Source organism: Sarcophilus harrisii, chromosome 5 (assembly GCF_902635505.1).
Source record: "Sarcophilus harrisii chromosome 5, mSarHar1.11, whole genome shotgun sequence".
NCBI lineage: Eukaryota > Metazoa > Chordata > Mammalia > Dasyuromorphia > Dasyuridae > Sarcophilus > Sarcophilus harrisii.
In genome coordinates, this window is record NC_045430.1 from 142,077,595 (window position 1) to 142,097,003 (window position 19,409).

The following is a 19,409-nucleotide window of genomic DNA, read 5'->3' on the forward strand; positions in this document are numbered from 1 at the left end:
AGAGCTCAGTAGTCCTTAAGGGAATTATTACTTTTGGGGTAATTCCAATAATTAATGTTCCTAATGATGCCCCAAGTCATCAAAAAAAGTTAAATAATATTCAATATATATGGAAGCATGCAACTCATTTTTAGAATGGTGTCATCCTAGAAAATTATTCATATTAATGTGACATTCCTTAATAATGATAAATAATGTGAAACATTGTCTTATTTAAAAGATACCTCTTAAAATCTTGTCACATTTACCTATCAGAAAAAATGATCAATTTTTAAAGGTACATATTAAATATCACCTCATAATATTAAAGGATATTCACAATTAGTGGTATCCAAAGTTATAGTGTGTCTATTCTTTAATGTTACATTTAAATTGGTTGTGATTTGTCAATGCCCTTCTTTTCAGAATGATACTGGTGGACAGCGAAGCCTTGTTAACAAATGGACCACTTTCTTAAAAGCTAGATTAGTATGTTCAGTGATGGATGAAGATGGCACTGAAACTTATTTTGATGAGCTAGGTATGTTGATATGGGACAGATTTAGTTTTAAGAGACAATTTGAAAGAATTCTAGCAAAACAGTCAGAAAATGTTATATTCAATATGAAAGTTGATATTAAAAAGTAAAAGGAATTTCTCTAATTTGCCAATTTAAATTTGTTAATTTATGTATGTGATTTATTAAAAGATCATAAACTCTAGCTCCTGTCTAAGAAATGTCAACTTTCCTTTATAATTCATTTCTTACTTTTGACAAAGGAGATACTTTTCAATATAGTTAGTTATATATTCATGATTGCAATTTATAGGCCCTGTGCACTGAATCAGAACATGGATAGGGTCCATATTTTTCTTTTTGACCATTTCCTTCACTTGCCCTTGACCTTTTCCTTGTCCTTTGTTGTAATCTAGGAGCCACCTGCCAGTGGCTGCTGGAGGTCTAACTCAGACTTGTAGAATGGATCTCTTTATGTGAGAGGATGATGATGATTCTCTGACCTCTCTACTTAGAGGCAGTTGCATTGTCTGACCTCTCTCCTCTTCACTCTTGCCTCCAAATTATTTCATTCCCAATCCACAAGGAACATCTACATTAGTAAAGGCTACTTTGCAATTCTTTCAAGTGTTAATGATTCACAGCTGTGGAGGCTCTCAGAGAATTGACTTGTCCCTTCACCTAGGCATGGTCCTTAAGAGCCCTTGTTCTTGTTCTTGCCCTTTCCTCCTCCCCTTCTTTCTTCCCTCCTTCATTTTTTTCCTTTATTTCTCCCTTCCTTCCCTCCTTTCTTTCATTTTCCCTCCCTCCCTCTCTCCCTTTTCTTCTTTTTCTCTCGCCTTCCCTTCACTCCCTCTCTCTTTCCCTTCCTCTCTCCCTTCCCTTAATCCTTCCTTCCTTCACTCATTTCCTCCTTTCTTCTTGCTTTTCCATCCCTCCACCCTCCCCTCCCTCTCCTCTCTTATTCTTCCTCTTTTTTTCTCCTTTTTCCCCTCCTCTTCTTCTTTTCCTCTTCCTCCTTTTCTTATTCTTCTCTCCCTCCTCCTTCTCCTTTCTCATCTTTCCTTCCTCCCTCCTCATCTCCCCACCATGTCCTCCTTCATATTTATGCATGCATTTATGTGTATAGGTATGTCAATATCTATCTTTCTGCACACAAATATATATATATATATATATATATATATATATATATATATATATATATATACATAACACATGAAATGTTTCTGCCTAAAAATAGATGACATGTGGGGAAATGTTTATTCAGATATCTGTTGGACTAGATGATCTTGGACATCCCTTTTAATTCTCAGATTCCAAGTTTGAATGAGATCTGTGTTTGTACCAGTTTAGTTAACTAAACACATTAACCATTTAGTTAACTAAAACATTAGTTAAAATGAATGAGATCTGTGTTTGTACCAGAAAAACCAATGTTTTGTTCTGTGGCATGAATCGGAAAAAGAAAAGATAAGGTGGAAAGATTATAGGCAGTTATCAGACAATGAGATTCCAAACTAATGGAAAATTTTGAGAAGGGCTGGAAGTGAGAAGTAATTAAAAAAAAAAGGAATTGATAGGAATTAGTCATTCCTTAGATAGCTTTGATGAATAAAATATAACTTCAAGTTTACCAAATATGGGTGAGGTGGTGAATAATTAACAAAATGGAGACCCTTTTACTTAGTTCAGTGAAGAAATGATGAATTCCATTTTAGACATGTTAAATTTGAATTGTAAAATGGGATTTTATTTACTGGGAGTTCCCTACATTAGTGATATTCTTGGTCTGATCAAAGTGTGATTTGTTAGTGGAGGGTTTCCATTGAAATTATAAAATCTGAGATAAACAAGGGATAAAAAGTAAGAATCACAACAAGTACTTCAAAAACACTTTGATCTTTTTTGTGTTAGAGATGGGTCATGACAAGGAGGCACACTGTTTTAAAAAGTACCATCTATCCTCTTTGATCTGATAATGTTTCTAGAAAATGGCACAAAAATCAAAAGTGAAAATGTTAATGTATCAAATCCTTGGGAAATAAGTGTTTGGTTTTTATGACTCCAAAAATCTTTAATTCTTTACTGGAGATTTCTAAATATACGCTGTCCTGCATATAATTCTTTATAACAAAACATGTTTCATGTGTATTATATGCATAATTTTGGTGAGATTAAAGAGTTGTTGGATGCTTAACTTACAGATTTAATAAACGCTATAGGTAGCTATAGTATATTAGCTATATTGGCTTTGACGTTTTCAAATAACTCTATTTTTCTTTTTTAGAGGATGTTTTTCTACTAGAAACAGATAATCCTCGGACAACACTCGTTTATGGTATTTTTACAACATCAAGGTAATGATCTTTAAAAAAAAAATCTCTATTCTTAAGGAGTTTTAAACTTTTTTATTTATTAGTATAGAATGAACTCTTCTCTATTAATACTAAATTTCCTTAATAGTTGGGATTTACCTATTCATGTCAATTTAACCTTCAACAGATTAATTAGCAAAATATGTTTCAGCTAGACAAAATTTAAAAAACAATATTGCTTTACACTGATAGAATATTTTCTTGATAAAAAAAGGGGAAAATGTGATTATTTGAGCAAAAAAAAAATAACAAAATTTACCAATAGGAATAAAATCTAGTTGTGTTTATTGACCAATAACTTGACTAATTTTTCTTGAAAAAAATGATGACAAATATGCTAAAAAAAGAATTTTCCCAAAATTGGATCTTTAACCTTTTTGTTAATATTTATAGTTATCCATGTATAAGACTGCTTGCCACCTAAGGGAGGGGGTGGAGGGAGAGAGGGGAAAAGTCATAACAGAAGCGAGTACAAGGGATAATCTTGTAAAAAAAAATTACCCAGGCATGGGTTCTGTCAATAAAAAATTATAATTATGAAAAATAAATATTTATAGTTACCTAAGATAATTTAGATCCAGCTTCACAACACCTTTTTGAGTGCTTCTGATTTGGTTTCTCTATCAGGAACCTTATATTTATATTAAAAGAAAGAAATATCTTTTTTTGTTAGTGCAATTGTATTGAATTATAGAATCTTAGAATTCAGATTGACCTTTTAATTGTATTAGTACATACTTGAGTCAAAGAAGAATACTTTCTACAATATTCTTCAATGGTGGGTGCCTAGTATCTGCATGAAAATTTCCAATGTCTTCTTGAGAAAATTCACTCTATTGTTGTATACCTCTGACTCCTGGTAAATTTTCTATTCTATTTCTCTAATAATCTAATTCCCTCTTAAAATATACTGTTCTTAAATTAATCCTGAACTTTGAAGCTACATACAGGTTTAAACTTTTTCCCCCACAGACAATCCTTTCAGTATTTGAACATGTGGGCGTGTATCTTTGTACCTTTCTCTCTCAAAAATTCCTCAACCATTGTCTTCAGCCATTCTTCATATTAGTTTTCAGGTCCACACTTGTTTTCACTACATTCCTCTTGATGTACTCAAGTTGTCTGTTTGTTTTAATATACTCTTAAAATGTGGTAAATAGAATTATCTGAACAATCGGATGTTATTTTTTCTTTTGTTCATCTATTAATGCTACCTAAAGTTGAATTATCATTTTAAAAGTAACAACTGAAGAAAAAAAATTTTGTTTTGTGGTACTTATCTGAGTTGTGGGCAGACAAATCTGTTTGTGAATTAAATTTTCAAAAAGAAATAAAAAATCAATAAAATGGGAAATTAGAAAGTTTTATAATTTTATTTTGAATTTTACATGTTTGTTCTAAAGAAAAACTCTTCTTTCTTAGACTGTTGTTCTTATAATGGAACCTGGATTAATGGAAAATGGAAAGCACACAACAAGTTAAATAAAGAAGAGTTCCAAAATCCTCAAGGCATTTTTAGATTTAAGAGAAAGATTTTATATGTCCAGGTTTTTGTTTTTCTAAAAGTCTGGCATTTATTTAAAAAAAATAATCCAGGATGGATATGTTAGATAATTAAGGCTAGTAATTACACTATTGCATGCATACTTTATGTAGACTTTTTATATGAAAACCAATTATTTTTACCCCATATGCCCTAAATTAGGCATATAACAGGAGAGAAATGTTTGTCATGTAAAACAATTGTTAGTTTTAGTTGATCTGCATCCGTGACTAATGGATATGGTTTTTGGCAAGGACTGAAGTAATACTTACAAAGGTGTATTGTTTGATTTAATATGTCTTTTTTGAACTATGTTCCCTTTTTATGTAACTAGCTGAAAAACTGCATAAAACAATCAGGAAGAAAAGTATTTTATACAATTATAACAAATATTCATTCTCCAAATAACATGGTTATAAGTAGGATTATTCATTAGTTATAAACATTTATTAATCATTTTGTTTCTGATAGTCTGCTTATATGCTGGGAATAAAAAACAGGAAAAAAAGACAGCCCCTGCTCTTCAAGTGCTTCTATTCTAATGGTGGAAGTCTATAAATGAAAGGAAGTTGTATTAGATAGGGATGGATCATGATGGGCACTGTCATCAGTGCATGACATTGAGAGATGAACTTTAACTTTGTTGATGCCATGGTTTCCTTGGCTTCAGTAAAAGATATATCAAAATTGACATGAAATTCTACATTAATTTCTTGAATTCAGATATTAGTTTCACTTATCCATGAGAAAAAGGGAAAGGCTAAGAATTCCCTTTTCCAAGGCAATAAGAAAGCATACTCTTCTATTACTGATCCAACAATCACAGATCTTAATCTATGTCAGATAAATACATTGTATTCTTATCTGTATGATTAAGAATATATGTTTAAATCACAAAAATTTTACTTTTTTGTGTTATATGATTCAGGCAGACTATTCATATTTAAATTGTATCTTCTACATTTATTTATTTCCAATGCCACAATAACAGGAACAACAATAAACATAATATATGTATGTATGTGTGTGTACATATATACATATATAGCATATCACAAATAAAAAATCTATATCTCCTGATTTATGTATGTGTCACATACATGGAGGGGGAAATACAAGAGGTTTATTTCTTTTTAGATTTTAGAAAAAGATGTTTGCTAAAGTACTATAATGAGAATAGTTTGTCTAAATATCACTCCTAAAATCTGAGATACAATGCCTTATCAATACATACAGAGTCCAGGTGCAAACAGCCTTGAATTTAGAGAGTATGTACTATAGAGGAGTGTGTCACAGCTCTTGAAAGTCTCTTTGATGATATCTGCAAGATGTCCCCCATAAGTAAGGAATAGCATTTCTGCTGAAAAGCTTTAAATATATGCCCAATATTTCCTTGCCAAAGAAGCAGACCCTGTATACCAACTACTCTGGGAATGCTACTAGAACACCAGTTGAGAAATGCAAAATCCTTTGTACTCTTTGAAACCTTCGGGGACCTACTCAGACCAAAGGGATATTAGAAAGGATATCTAGGGATAGTCTCTATCTTCTCCCCTCCCACAGCTGAAGCCATTTCTCCTCAGAGATTTTGCTGAAGTGCTTTCTATTAATCTCCTTGACATAGATGGTTTGATATTTTGTGGATGACTGCTAGGATATGACTAAGTTTTCTCATCTAATCTAAATCCAGGTGTCTGTGTATTGCTACTTTGCCTTATTAAAATATTTTTTCCCTATTAAATCTAAATTCTTTTGGTTGTTTTTTTTTTACACATTTTCTCACTTCATTAAGATATACTATTTTAAGGGGAAGGGGTTTGACAGATTTACCCAATCACCATTCTCCTTTATACTTGGGGGGGGGGGGGACTAATTCATGATCATTCTCTTGAAATTCTTTCTCACTTCCCTAAGGAAACCTATGCCCATATCAATTAGCTAGTATCCTATATGTATTCAATCTATAAGGTAATTTTTTGCTTATTTTTTTTCAGCTCAGTATTTAAAGGTTCAGCAGTATGTGTTTATCATTTATCTGATATTCAGACTGTGTTTAATGGACCATTTGCCCACAAAGAAGGGCCAAACCATCAGCTGATTCCATACCAAGGGAGAATTCCTTACCCCCGTCCTGGCACTGTAAGTATCTAACTTTGGACATTTATTATCTTTGCATAATTTATCAAGGAATTGATACTTTGCCCTCACTACTAGCTGAATACAGTGAAGTAAATATTCATTGTAGCTCAAATATACTAATTGCTTTTTTAAAAGATTGAACTTTTTTCTTATCATTATTGGTCTAGCTCCCTGATTTTTTTAAAAAACACTATATCTAAATGTTCATAACAACTTTGTAAGATGAACATAGCAAATCCTGGTTTTAGGCCCTTCAGTTGTTTTCCCTTTTTTCTATCCAGAGTAATAGTGCAGGAATTGGCAGAAAAAATTGCATTTATAAATCATCTTAACTTAAGAAGTATTTTTCTTTAATATATACCCCTTTAGTTTCAAAATTATATGCCACATGTCTTTAAAAGTAATAACTTTTAGAGGAATATTAAAATTGGAATTGGTTATAATTGTATATGGTGGAATATATATATGTATAAATGATTATGTCAGAATGATTAATAATATTCCAAGTAAAACTCCAGCAGTCATAAGCATGAAAAAATCAGTTTCTAAATGAAATTACTCTTTGGGAGTGGGGGGACATGACTGAAAAATGATAAATTTATAAGACCAAATAACACTATTATTAAAGAACACATTTAACCATAACTTCCCCAGCTGAAGATGCAGAAACAACAAAACCAGATTAAAATTGGAATTTTTCCAGCCTTTCAATAATAGTGATCCTACTATTTTTAGGCAGCATTTATAAGATTTGGTAGTCATTGGACCCATAGTCAGAAACATTAATCAGTGTTGCTGAGAGTAGCAATCTTGGTTTAAAGGGCATTGAAAGTCCTGAATTAAAAGAAAATACTACACAATAGGACTGCCTAAAGGAATTATTTTTTTTTTCTTCTTAAGCCATTACACTTGATGGAATAGGGTATGTGAAATTGTAAAGAAATGAAAAATAAATAAGACAGACTTTTGGAAAATAAAAATGATACAGAGTGAAGCATTTACATTTAAACTTTAAAATTCATTTTACTGATATTGAAAAATAATTATATTTCAATTTATTTTCTCTCACTTTTCAAGGAATTAAACAATGTTAATATTTTAGAGCTTGTTAAGACATGAGAGATTATCTAATCCATCACTGTTTCCTTCATTTTAAAAATTAGGACACTTAAAGAAGAGAGATTAACCAATTTGTTAAAGGACTGAAAGGCTCAAAGCTAGTTAAGGTTACAGATTGGAATCACGGTCTTTCAACTTCCACTTCATTACCCTAATAAAGAAAAATTTCATTTGTACTAAATGAAAGAAGAGAAAGAGGGAGAAGGAGAGGGAGGGAGGGAAGGAAAAGGAGAGGGAGGGAGGGAGGGAGGGAAAGAGAGAGAGAGAGAGAAGAGAAGAGAAGAGAATGTACTTCAATCTATTTTTCAGACAGAATCATTTCTTTTTCTGAATATGGATAGGATTTTTCATCCTAAGATCTTCAGAATAGTCATGGATCACTGTATTACTTAGAATAGCAAAATCATTCACAGGTGATCATCCTACAACATTTTTAATATTTTGTACACAGTACATTTCACTTTGCTTGAATGCATGGAGGACTTTCCAAGTTTTTCTGAGGGCATTCTGTTCATTATTGGTGAATAGATTCTCTTGAGAAAAAAATCAAGCCCTTCTGTTCCTATAAGCAGAGGCTACATGACCATTTGTTGAGAACACTATAGACACTCTACATATGGGGAGTGTTATATATCTTGATGTTGGTCACATCTTCTCTATGGATGGGAAGCTGAGTAGGTTCTATAGATAGAATCCAGAATCATTGCTCTGAACTTGTTCTGAAACAGAGCTTTCCTAACCTTTACTGTTAAAATTCTTATTCATGTCACGGTAGATAATTATGAACCTGGGCCCAAGTATCATATAAACACCTGTGAATATATCCATTCACTGTAAATATAATGGGCAGAAATATTCCTATTTCAATATTGACAGGCATTATAACTATACTGCTCCTCTCCTCTCAATCAATGTAGACTTATATTCCCAATTCTACAATGTATCTAATAATCACCATATGAAATCACAATTTGGCATCCCTAAGTAACATCACAAGCAAAACTACAGAGAAGTCATTCATACATATATAGAATCTTACCTGTCCCACTTTTGTTATTTCAACCCATGATACTATATTCTTTCTATAATAATGACAAGTAGCAGTTTGGCTAAATGAATATTGAACTTTCCTAAGATTTAATAATACTTTGATTCCATTCATTGGTTCCTATCAGACATACCCAACAGATGATAATTTTCCTAGCCCAGAGAAAACTCTTTGTACCTGATTTCTAATTATTTGTTCTCTTTCTAAGTAAAATTCATTGTTTTAAGATTGTGGGGAAATGGCTTTGTATATTTGAATTATCTCTCTTGTGTGAAAGGGAGAATTGGAAAGGAATAAGGGTATTTTTGGTAACGAACAAGGACAAAACCAATCATTCTATTCATCAAAGTTAAATGGCCACTGAATTTCACTTAGAAGAGTCTTGCCCTATGTTTTATGTAAACCATTTCATTAAAATACTTTATTGAAAGTCAAGGAAAAGAGAATAGTAGTGAGGTGATAGATCATTTAGAGTCCTGGACTTGAATTCTAATCAATTAGGGAACATATCCCACCTCAGTCACTTAATAGTTCTGTGACACTGAAAAAAAAATCATTTAACTTATCCCTATAACAGATTCTTCATCTCTAAAATGAAGATCATAATAGCTGTAATACCTTCCTCACCAAGTAATAGTGAGTATCAGATTATGAGATAATGTATGGAATACATTCTGCGATCCTTAAAGCATTTTATCACCTAATTTGTTATATCATTAAATATTGCTATCTGCCACTATCTCCCTTAAAAAAAAAAAAGCTTAATGGAATCAGGATAATTTTATTTATCAGCAGGGATCTGATTAAGACTGATGAAGTTGAATGAGAGATAGAAAAAAAAAAAAAAAGCTTTTTTTCTTCCTATAAAGACATGTCTCTTTGTAAGGTATGAACTTGTCAATTAATACCTCGTTGTGATGATTTATGGCAATATCTAATAAGGTTTAGGAAATATCTTTACTTTTTACTTGTTGAGCTTTTGACACTTCATTAAGTATGAATAATTGGGTCATGGTATTTGGCGATGATTAAGTTAAAATTCTTATAGATCTTCTCTACTCTGCTTCCTTGGAGTGGGGCCCATAAAAGAATCTTGCAGAGAATAGAGAGAACCAGATGAGGGAAATGCTAAGCACATCTACAAAATTTGCTTACGTCTCTTGCAAATTGAAGAACTGAAGCCAGTACATCCAAATGGTGATCTTAAGGACATTTCTGCTCCAGAAACGGGAGCAACAGAATCTTCAAAGGCAATAGTCTCACATAGAAATTTTTTTGGCCTGGAAGATGGCAATAAGTTGGTGCTGACAAGTAAAGTTTTAGAACTTCATCTTCTTGAGAAAAATTTCAGAGAAATTTGCCAAAAAGGGAATGATAGTTATTACAATTATTTTGAGCTTATAATAAAAGCTGACCTATATCTGAGATATATTGTAAGCTTGAGTGTTGTACAGGAGTTGAGGACCCTTTTTACATACTTATGTAGAGATCTAGCCAAGATACATATGGTGATGTTCTCAAAGGATACCTGACTGTAAGAAAAATGAGTCAATTTTTTTTTTGTTTTTTTTTTTTTTTAGTATCCTCTTTTAATGTGATCCATTTAAACCAGAGCCTAAAGTTCTGGATCATAGGGTACATATTATTAATGGAATTTCTTAGATAATAAGTGTATAAAATCAAGTCTTCTGTCTTCTCAGCCAATACCCTTTTCATACCAGTGTGACATATCTTAGTAGTTAAGTCTAGTTAACCCTAGTAAGGGTTAATAAATCAGTCAGCCAGTTAACTAATATGAAGCTCTCCTATGGTAAAAATTAAAGTGCTTCTCAAATTGCCAAGAATTGTGTGATTCAATCTTATTTGTGTGTCCAGAGAGAAACACTAAGACCAAGAGAATAACAAGATTCATTGTAAAAGGAACAATTGGAGCACCAAGTAGATGGAATAAACTGCCTCATTAGCTCATGTAACTTCATCACTGGATACAGTCAAGGAGAAGTTGTATAGATTTATTTCACTCATGCTATAAAAATTTCTTACAGGGGGAGATAATAGAAGTATTTGACTTACAAGGTCTCTTCCAATTCTGTGATAATAAAATTCTATGTTTCATGTTAAGATAATAAGAGGCATCTAAATATATAATTGCCACTTTTAATACCATGTAATACAGTGTTCTCAAAATATGTCAGTCATAGAAGCGATTGGTCTCTTGTATCTTCATGTAATGTTGGAAAGAGAAATATGTGTACCTTTGTGCTTGTATACATGTGTGATGTGAAGGAATGATGTTTTGTCTGATTTCATTTTCACACTTGATACACTGTATGTGAATTTTACAAATGAGACTCATTAATTTAAATATTAATTTTATAAGCCTATTTCAAAGAGAAATATAAATCACTGTGCATTTATTGTCTCTTATCCAGGATTATCTTTGCCAGTTTTTAATTCTATTTGCAAAGATAATAGAAGGTTGACTGGAATTATGTATGCTTTCATTAATTTATTCAGCAAAACATCCTTATTATATAAACATAGTTTAATGTAAAGAACTATGCTATAAAATATTTTAATAATTCTCTGGTTGCAGAAAAGAATAGTTTCTCATTTGAAAATTCCACACCTTATACTTCTTAAAGAATACTTTACAATCTTAGTATTCTTCTGAGAAGATTTAAAACCTGCTCCCAAGGCAAGGCATTATGAGCCAAGATTTTGGGAAGTACTTCTGAGTAGGCAGTGAAAGGCCAGCAGTCAGCAATCAAAGTATATTTTTATAATATGGTTTCTTATGTCTGGCACTAGTTCTTAAACAATTTCTTTAAATCAAGCTCTGCCAAATAATGATCTATAAAGACACATGCAATGCATGTGCACACACAGACACACACAAACACACACATGCACAGGAGCTTCTGACTTCTCTTGGAAAAGAATATCCACTTTAATATTTTGTCCTCCCCTTCCCCAAAATCTTACAGCATGAACCTAATACTTGACTTGGCAAAGAATGGCTGAAATGTTCTTCTTCCAGAGCTCATCTTCTTAACTAATGCAGCCAAGATGTCTGTAGCCAAGTGACCTACAGTATTCCCTATTCTCAAGGGTTAAGAATGTTGCCTCTGAAGTACTCCTAGTGAAGGATCAACTGTGACTGTCAAACTTTATTTCTCCACACAGTAGTCCAGCTGCCTGGATAAACCCATAAATCTGTAGCTGCATACTTAGAGAAAAGATACTGACGGAAATTTTATACCTGCACTGACTTTGAATTCAAACTATGTATGTTATATTGATAATGGATAGACCATATTAATAAATAGTCCTAACTAACAATCACAACCAACTTCAGTAGGAATAAATATGCCAATTGTGTCATGATGTTTTTCCATAAATAATTCAAGTTTGTGGAAGAAACAAGACACCATTGGTATGCCACAAAGGGCAGCCAAAGATCGCAGACTCTCTCAGTAGCCAAGTTAACATATTACATTATTCCACTTAAGCTAGTTTAGAGATCCTGCAGTGCCCACTTCATGTGTATAAACTATCCCACAACCTAATAAAGACTGTCCTATTTTAACATCTATTTATAAGTATGGACATGGGCATCTGCTCTGGTCATTCTGTATTTAGCAGATTCAGTACCTGATTCCATAAAGGAAATTTTAAATGGATAATCTTCATAGTTAATAGATTAAGACAATTCTACCAGTGTTGTTGATTATTTTATGATAAAGAGACATAATTATTTTAAAAGATTATATGTATTTTGTGTTACTGAATATTGAGAAAGAGATATGTGTGTGTTTATGAAGCTGGGGAGCTTGAAATCTATAGAAATAATATTATCCAGCATTTTAAGCTCTTTTTCTGTGTTAGCTGATTTGATGTTTACAATAAGTCTGAGCTAAATTCTTATATCCTCATTTTACAGATGGGGTAAGCAAGGCAGAAAAGTTAAGTGACTTTTAAAGAGAAAAGAAACTTGTTTCTCAAATAGAATATGATTTCATATATTCCTTACTCTAAATTTCTCTTGCTCAATCCATTCCCCAAGATTTTCTCCTAGATCATTGTAGCCATTCATTGATGATGTTATCAACTTCCAAGTATTTATTATTTCTAAGATAATTCACACACCTATATATCCAGCCGAACTTTCTCCCTTGGGATTCAGTTACCATATTTCTAAATTCTTATCAGACATTTCAAATTGGAGGTTTAGGAAACATTTCAAGCTCGAGATATCAAAAAAATTTCATTAATAACCTCTGCTTTCCCTCACCCCAACCTTGCCGCTTTTACAGACATCTTTTGGGAGACACTACCATTCTTTCCAGTCTCCCATTTGTGACCTCATTGTTATGCTCTATTATGCTCTATTCTTCACTCCAACTAATCCTACATATCTAATCAATTACCAGATACTACTATTTTTTAGTAACATCTCTTACATTTGACCTTTTCCTCTATTTTCACAACTAACATTTCATGGAGGCTTTCCTAACAACTCACCTAGATTATTCCAGCAGCCATCATATTAGTCTCCCTGCTACAAGTCCCACTGTTTACATGCTGCTACCGATGAGATCTTCCTTAAGTCTAGATCACCATATCAGTCTTCAATTTAATAACTCCTGTAAATCACTATTGTCTTTACACTCAATTACAAACTGCTCTGTTGAGGTTTGACTTCACAAACTGGTCCTAATATTTCTTTCTAGCCTCGTGGTACATCTGTCCTCCTCTTGTACTCTGCAATCAAAATTGGCCTTCCCTAATCCATACACAAGAAACTCATCTCCTTTGCCTGTGCCTAGAAGGGACTCTTTCCTTACCTTTGCCTCCTAGAATTTCCATGTACTTTCAGGATTCAGGGCATGCTCTATCTTGTTATTTTTATTCAGGGATAAATTACTCTACTTAACCCCAGGGGCATTATTTGTACAGTTTTCTTTTCCAAGATACTGGAATGGTTTGCCATTTCCTTCTCTAGTGTGTCCCCATTTTACAGATGAAGAACTGAGGCAAATAGGGGTTAAGAGACTTGCCCAGGATCAAATATCTTGTGTTTGAGGCCACATTTAGAGTCAGATCTTCCTCACTCTAGACCTGGTGTTCTTGGATGCTCTGCACCACCAGCTGCCCTAGTCTTCTACAGAAAAAAAACCATTTCTGATTCTGTCATTTCCTCCTTTCAAAGCTGTTTGATCTTAATTACTTAGTTTTTATTATCTCTGAATTTATTCTCTATATGTATGCATGTATATGTATATCTCTCTGTGTGTATGTATATATTTATTTATACATACACACACACATATATATACACATATATACACATATATACATATATACACATATAGCTACACAGACCCCTACATTTTACTTTATGTATACATACACTTATCTTCTTTTATACATATACCATATTTGTTTTCCTTCCCCTCCATTTCTCTGATATATATATATATATATATATATATATATATAAATATATTCATATACAATCACATGTATATACAATACACTTACATATTTATATTTCCTCTCATACATACATATACATCATATATATATGTATGTACTTTATATATATATATATATATATATATGCTTTTCTTTCTTGTCATATATATATGCATACATATACATATAAACTTGTCTTCTCTCTTTTCTCCCTCTCTGTATTCTGTATACACACATATATGTACACATTTATAGTATATATGTGTATGTGTACACACATATGTATATAATCTATTGAAATTCTTCTCCTCCTTGAAATTTTCCATAGTATCATTAATTTAGAGGTGGAAGAAACCTTGGAGGCCATCCAGTTCAATCTCCTCATGTCCAGACAAGGAAACTGAGAGACATAGGGAGCAGATGGAGCTTGCCCAGGATCCCACAGATACTAATGTCTGAGGTGGGATTTAAACTTGAGTCTTCCTGACTGGCACATAGGTACTTAATAAATGGGTTGTTGAATGATCACTCAGAATTAAAATCATATGTAAAATGATTGAGTTGGAATAAATGCTTTTGGGAGTCCTTCACAGCTTTAGTTCTGCAACTTCTATATAGGTTGGATTAAATGGCTGCTGAGATTTCTTCAGACTATTGAAATCTGTGATTCTATAAACACTGTGCCTCAAATATTTATTGGCTCTCTGACCCTGTCATCTCCTGGAATAGAAATATAAGATTCTACACAAAAGGAATAGTTTTAACTTTTTGCATCCTTAAGATACAGCATAGCATTGGCCTGTAGAATTTTAGTAAATGTTAATTGGCTGATTGAGATAATTTTCAGATGAAAACAGTAATACAAACTGAAATAGATAACATATTTAAATAATTATATTTTCAAATCATGAAAGGTATGCTCAACAAAGCTATAACAATGTTTCCAATATTAGGTTGTTTAGCAAGTGTATTTGTTTTAGTGAACAATTCAATACCAGATCATTTATCATCATTCATTTATTCATCTGGCAAGATTCTAACAGACCTACCATATGCAAGACATGGAGACAGGTGCTTTAGATACAAAAGGAAAACATAAAAATAAAATATTTCCTATTTTCAAGGAGTTTATGTTTCTAAAAATAAGTTACAACATGTACACAGATAAACAAATACGTAATTTTAGGAGATAGAAAGTGTGTGCTAATTAACTACTAGGAAGGATAGGAAGAATGCTGTAAGATATCCACAGGAGGTGACAACTGAAATTGAGCCTTAATAGAAGCTAGCAATTCAAGGAGGAAAAACTAAGAAGGGAATGAATATATCCTAGGCATGGGATGCAGACTGCAAAGATTCTGAGGCAAAAAAAAAAAAAAAATGTAGTGACAAGATTAGAGATCAGTAATATGCCATCCCAAATTACACATGTGTATGTTCTCTCTGTCTTTGTCTTTTGTCTCTGTCTGTCTGTCTCTCTCTCTTTCACTGTCTCCCACCCTCTCTCTTTCTATCCTGCTCCGCCCTAATACTTATACTTCATCTATAGAGAGGAGAGCAGGTGGTCATTAGATCTAATTTCAGAAGCATTGATTCCATTTACAAAGCTTTTTGTTCTCACTTAAAAGAAAACACTTTAAAAAGTTTTCATTTTATAATCATTATCCCTACTTGATAAAAACTGATCAAAGCAAGCATTCCAATGACTGGTTTAACAAAAATCTTTAGGCGTTTGTAGTGACAATATTCTTGTTTTTGTGAATAAAGCAATTTCAGTCTAGTTGCTGAACAAAGGACATTTGTTTTCTGAGTATCTATAATAAGAGGAATGCTCATATTCACAGGATTTGAATATCAGTGTTTCCCAGCAGTTCTTTGTTAAAACACTTTTTTCTTGGTTCTATGGCAAAAAGCAAACCCAAAAGTTTAGGTAGGGTCAATTCCGAAAAGAAGAATAATCAATTTGAGTTTGTTGTCATCACCAGTGTTGATTTTTGTATGCAGTGCCAAGCTTATCTTCAAAGTTTATATAGTGAGTCAATGGGTGGGTTAATTATTACTTGGAAAAATGATTCATTTGACATTCTTGAAATGTAGCATTACTCTGGTAGTTAGGATGTGATTGTCATACCTATAACAAGCAGATATTTCCATAACCATCATTGAGCTATTTTCCTTGGTCCACAAGAAATTTTAGACCCAGCTATTTGGAAATACTGCTGACTGTTATAAGCCCTTTTCTTCCTAATAATTCTTACATGGGAAAAGAAGGAAGGGGAAAAAAATCAATACCTCTATAATTACAAATAAACGACTTTAAAAATCCTCTTATTTAGGAATATGTAGTTTCATTTAAATTAGACATTTGGAAAAGCTTGTTTAAATGAAAATGTAGATGAATACATGAGGTTCTCTTTTTTTTCTCTTTAGAATAACATACCATCTCATAAATAAGAATTCATATACAAATTTTACCCTCTATTTTGGAAGATGTTTCTGTCTAATTTACACCTTCCATCCCTCCCTGCATGCCTGAATGTCACTTAGAAAACTCATGATACAATGCTGACTGGACCTTTCTAAATATGTTCTATATAAGTTCTACTTATTCCTCATAATTGCATGGTAGTCCATTTCTTATTCATTCCATAAAATTCATTCATACAATGGCTGTTCTAAAACTGATGTTTTAAGTTTACCCCTTCTCTTTACTAAATTTACTTATTCTTTACTGAAAAAGACTGAGATTATTTGATGTGAAGTATCTTAGCTCTATACCTCTGCTCTAACTACTACTGCTTGCATTAATCATGGCTTCCCTTCATTTTAGCTCCAGTCAATAAGTTGTTTTCTGAGTTACAAAATATAATCTTTTTCCCTGTTTCCACTATCAAAAAAGTATAACTCCCCCTTTAACTTGAGGAACTTGCTTCAAAGTATTATAATTTTTAAAGTGAATAGACTACCATCTATACATTTAGTGTCACTCTCCACTGCCTTCTCAATGTCTTGCAATATAGATTCCACCTCCATTTATAAGGGGTTGTGTTTTTTTTTTTTTATCACTGCTGCCATTTGAATGCAAGAATTAGTTTCAAACACACACACACACACACACACACACACACATGCATTCTTGTGGCAAATTTGGGCTTTCAATAATTGGGTTAGGGTCCAAGAATAGGATATGGATTTCTGAAATGGACTTAAAACATTGGAATAAGTTATTAATAGAATATGCTTAATAAACATTGATAAAATGTGTTTCTAGAATCATGAAATGTCATTCAAATATTTTTTAATAGAAAGGAGAGAGAAAACTGTTTATGCAAATCCATTCTGGTCATTAGCACTAACTACACATTAGCACATAACTACAAGGCAGAAAAAAGAATAGCTATAGAGATATCTAGAAATATCCAAAAAGCAAAATTTAGAAAGAAGGCAATACTGAAAATCATAACCTTAGGTATCAGTACACTAAAACAGAAAATATGGTTAACAATTGAGGGGACTTAAATATGCTTACAGAACAAAGCAAGTTTAACCTCACAGATATTACTGAGAAATGGTGAGGTGGGGACCCATTAATATGACACTTGATAGTAGCATTTACTTTTTGTCAAGATGAATAAAAGAGGTAAAAAAGGAAAAATAGAAAGAGCTTTATATGCTAAGATGATATATTAACTTAAGTACATCTTGAACCTAGAGGGTAAAATCATACTAAAGAATATTTAGTGTGGTCAGAAATAGAAGTAATATTGTCATTTCAACATATTATATACCAGCTGGACAGAAAGAGGAAATAGATGTTCAAGGAACAAATTGTTAACCAAGAAGAGGGAGTTTAATAATCTGAATATATAGTAGTGTTGTTACAAAATAATATTGTCTGTGCAGATAATAGTCTTATCTATACTAAATAATATCTCCTCTTTAATAAGAAAAAGTAACAACTATTCTGTACTTGATTTTTACCAAAATATCATTGCTCGATATACTAGGGAAATTGTAAAATTGGAGTTGTGATTTTTTTTTTAGAATACTTAACAGGGAAAGAAAAGAAAGTCAGATATCATCTGACATCTAGATATTTGGAAATAAAATTTCAAATGTTTCAGAGAAAATGTGAGTATAATTCCATGTACTAAAATTCAGTGGGGGAAGTTAATCAAGGGAGATGCGAAGCTCTGAGAATATTTCTAATGAGAACCGTAAAGTGGGTGATAACCAAAGAAACTAACCTATATGAATGTCCAACAATTAAGTCTGCTAGTTTAAGTTTTTTTTTTTTTTTCAAAATAGACATTTCACCAAGGTTTGATATAATTTACATGTGTCACAATATTATACATATCTTTCTAAAGTTGCTGTTATACTATTTTACAAATATACAGTAAAGGACTATGTTTTAATCAGACATTATTTTTTTTTATTCCTGAGTCAAATCAGTCTGAAGGGAATGAAGTAAAGGAATATATTATTTTTCTTCCTTAGTCTAGCTAAAGAAGTTCCTATCTATCTTGTTATTGTTACTGTATCATTTCATTAATGCCTAATGCTCCATGACCTCATTTGAGGTTTGCATGGTTAAGATACTGAAGTGATCCTGTCATTTTCTTAGCTACCTCATTTCACAGATAAGAAAACTGAGGCAAATGGGGTTAAGTGACTTGTGCAGAGTCACACAGATATTAAGTGTCAGAGGCTAGATCTGAACTCAGGTCCTCCTGACTCTAGGGTCAGGTCATTATTCAGTGTGCTAATTTCTTCCCTTCTTTTCTTCCTTCCACATTTACCTTAATAAATGGTATTTTGTACTGTGACATATTTAACATGTATAGGACTGCTTGCCATCTGGGGGAGGGGGTAGAAAGAAGGAGGGGAAAAGTCGGAACAGAAGTGAGTGCAAAGAATAATGTTGTAAAAAATTACCCAGGCATGGGTTCTGTCAATAAAAAGATATAATTATTAAAAAAAAAATAAATGGTATTTTGCCAACATATTGTTTTAATGCCTATTGGTGATAAGTGAAGGACACATTTATATTCAGAACAAATACTTTCATTCTATTTTCTTCCTCCAAAAAGAAATGATTACATGTTAAGACATAATACAAAAATGGAGGGAGGCTTGGATTTCAGGATGTATCAAATAAATTAGAATTGGGAAAACCAGGGTTCCAATTTAACATCTCCTGTTTTT

At 32.4% G+C, this 19,409-nt stretch overlaps 1 protein-coding gene across 1 annotated transcript in view; it reads left to right on the forward strand.

The window, feature by feature from the left end:
- The window catches only part of SEMA3C (semaphorin 3C), a 198,996-nt gene that overhangs the window by 131,466 nt on the left and 48,121 nt on the right, over window positions 1-19,409 (forward strand). The window contains exons 9-11 of the mRNA XM_003771460.4: window positions 406-520; window positions 2,787-2,856; window positions 6,412-6,556. Of these exons, the coding sequence (XP_003771508.1) occupies window positions 406-520; window positions 2,787-2,856; window positions 6,412-6,556 (330 nt within the window). The remainder of the gene's footprint in view (window positions 1-405; window positions 521-2,786; window positions 2,857-6,411; window positions 6,557-19,409) is intronic.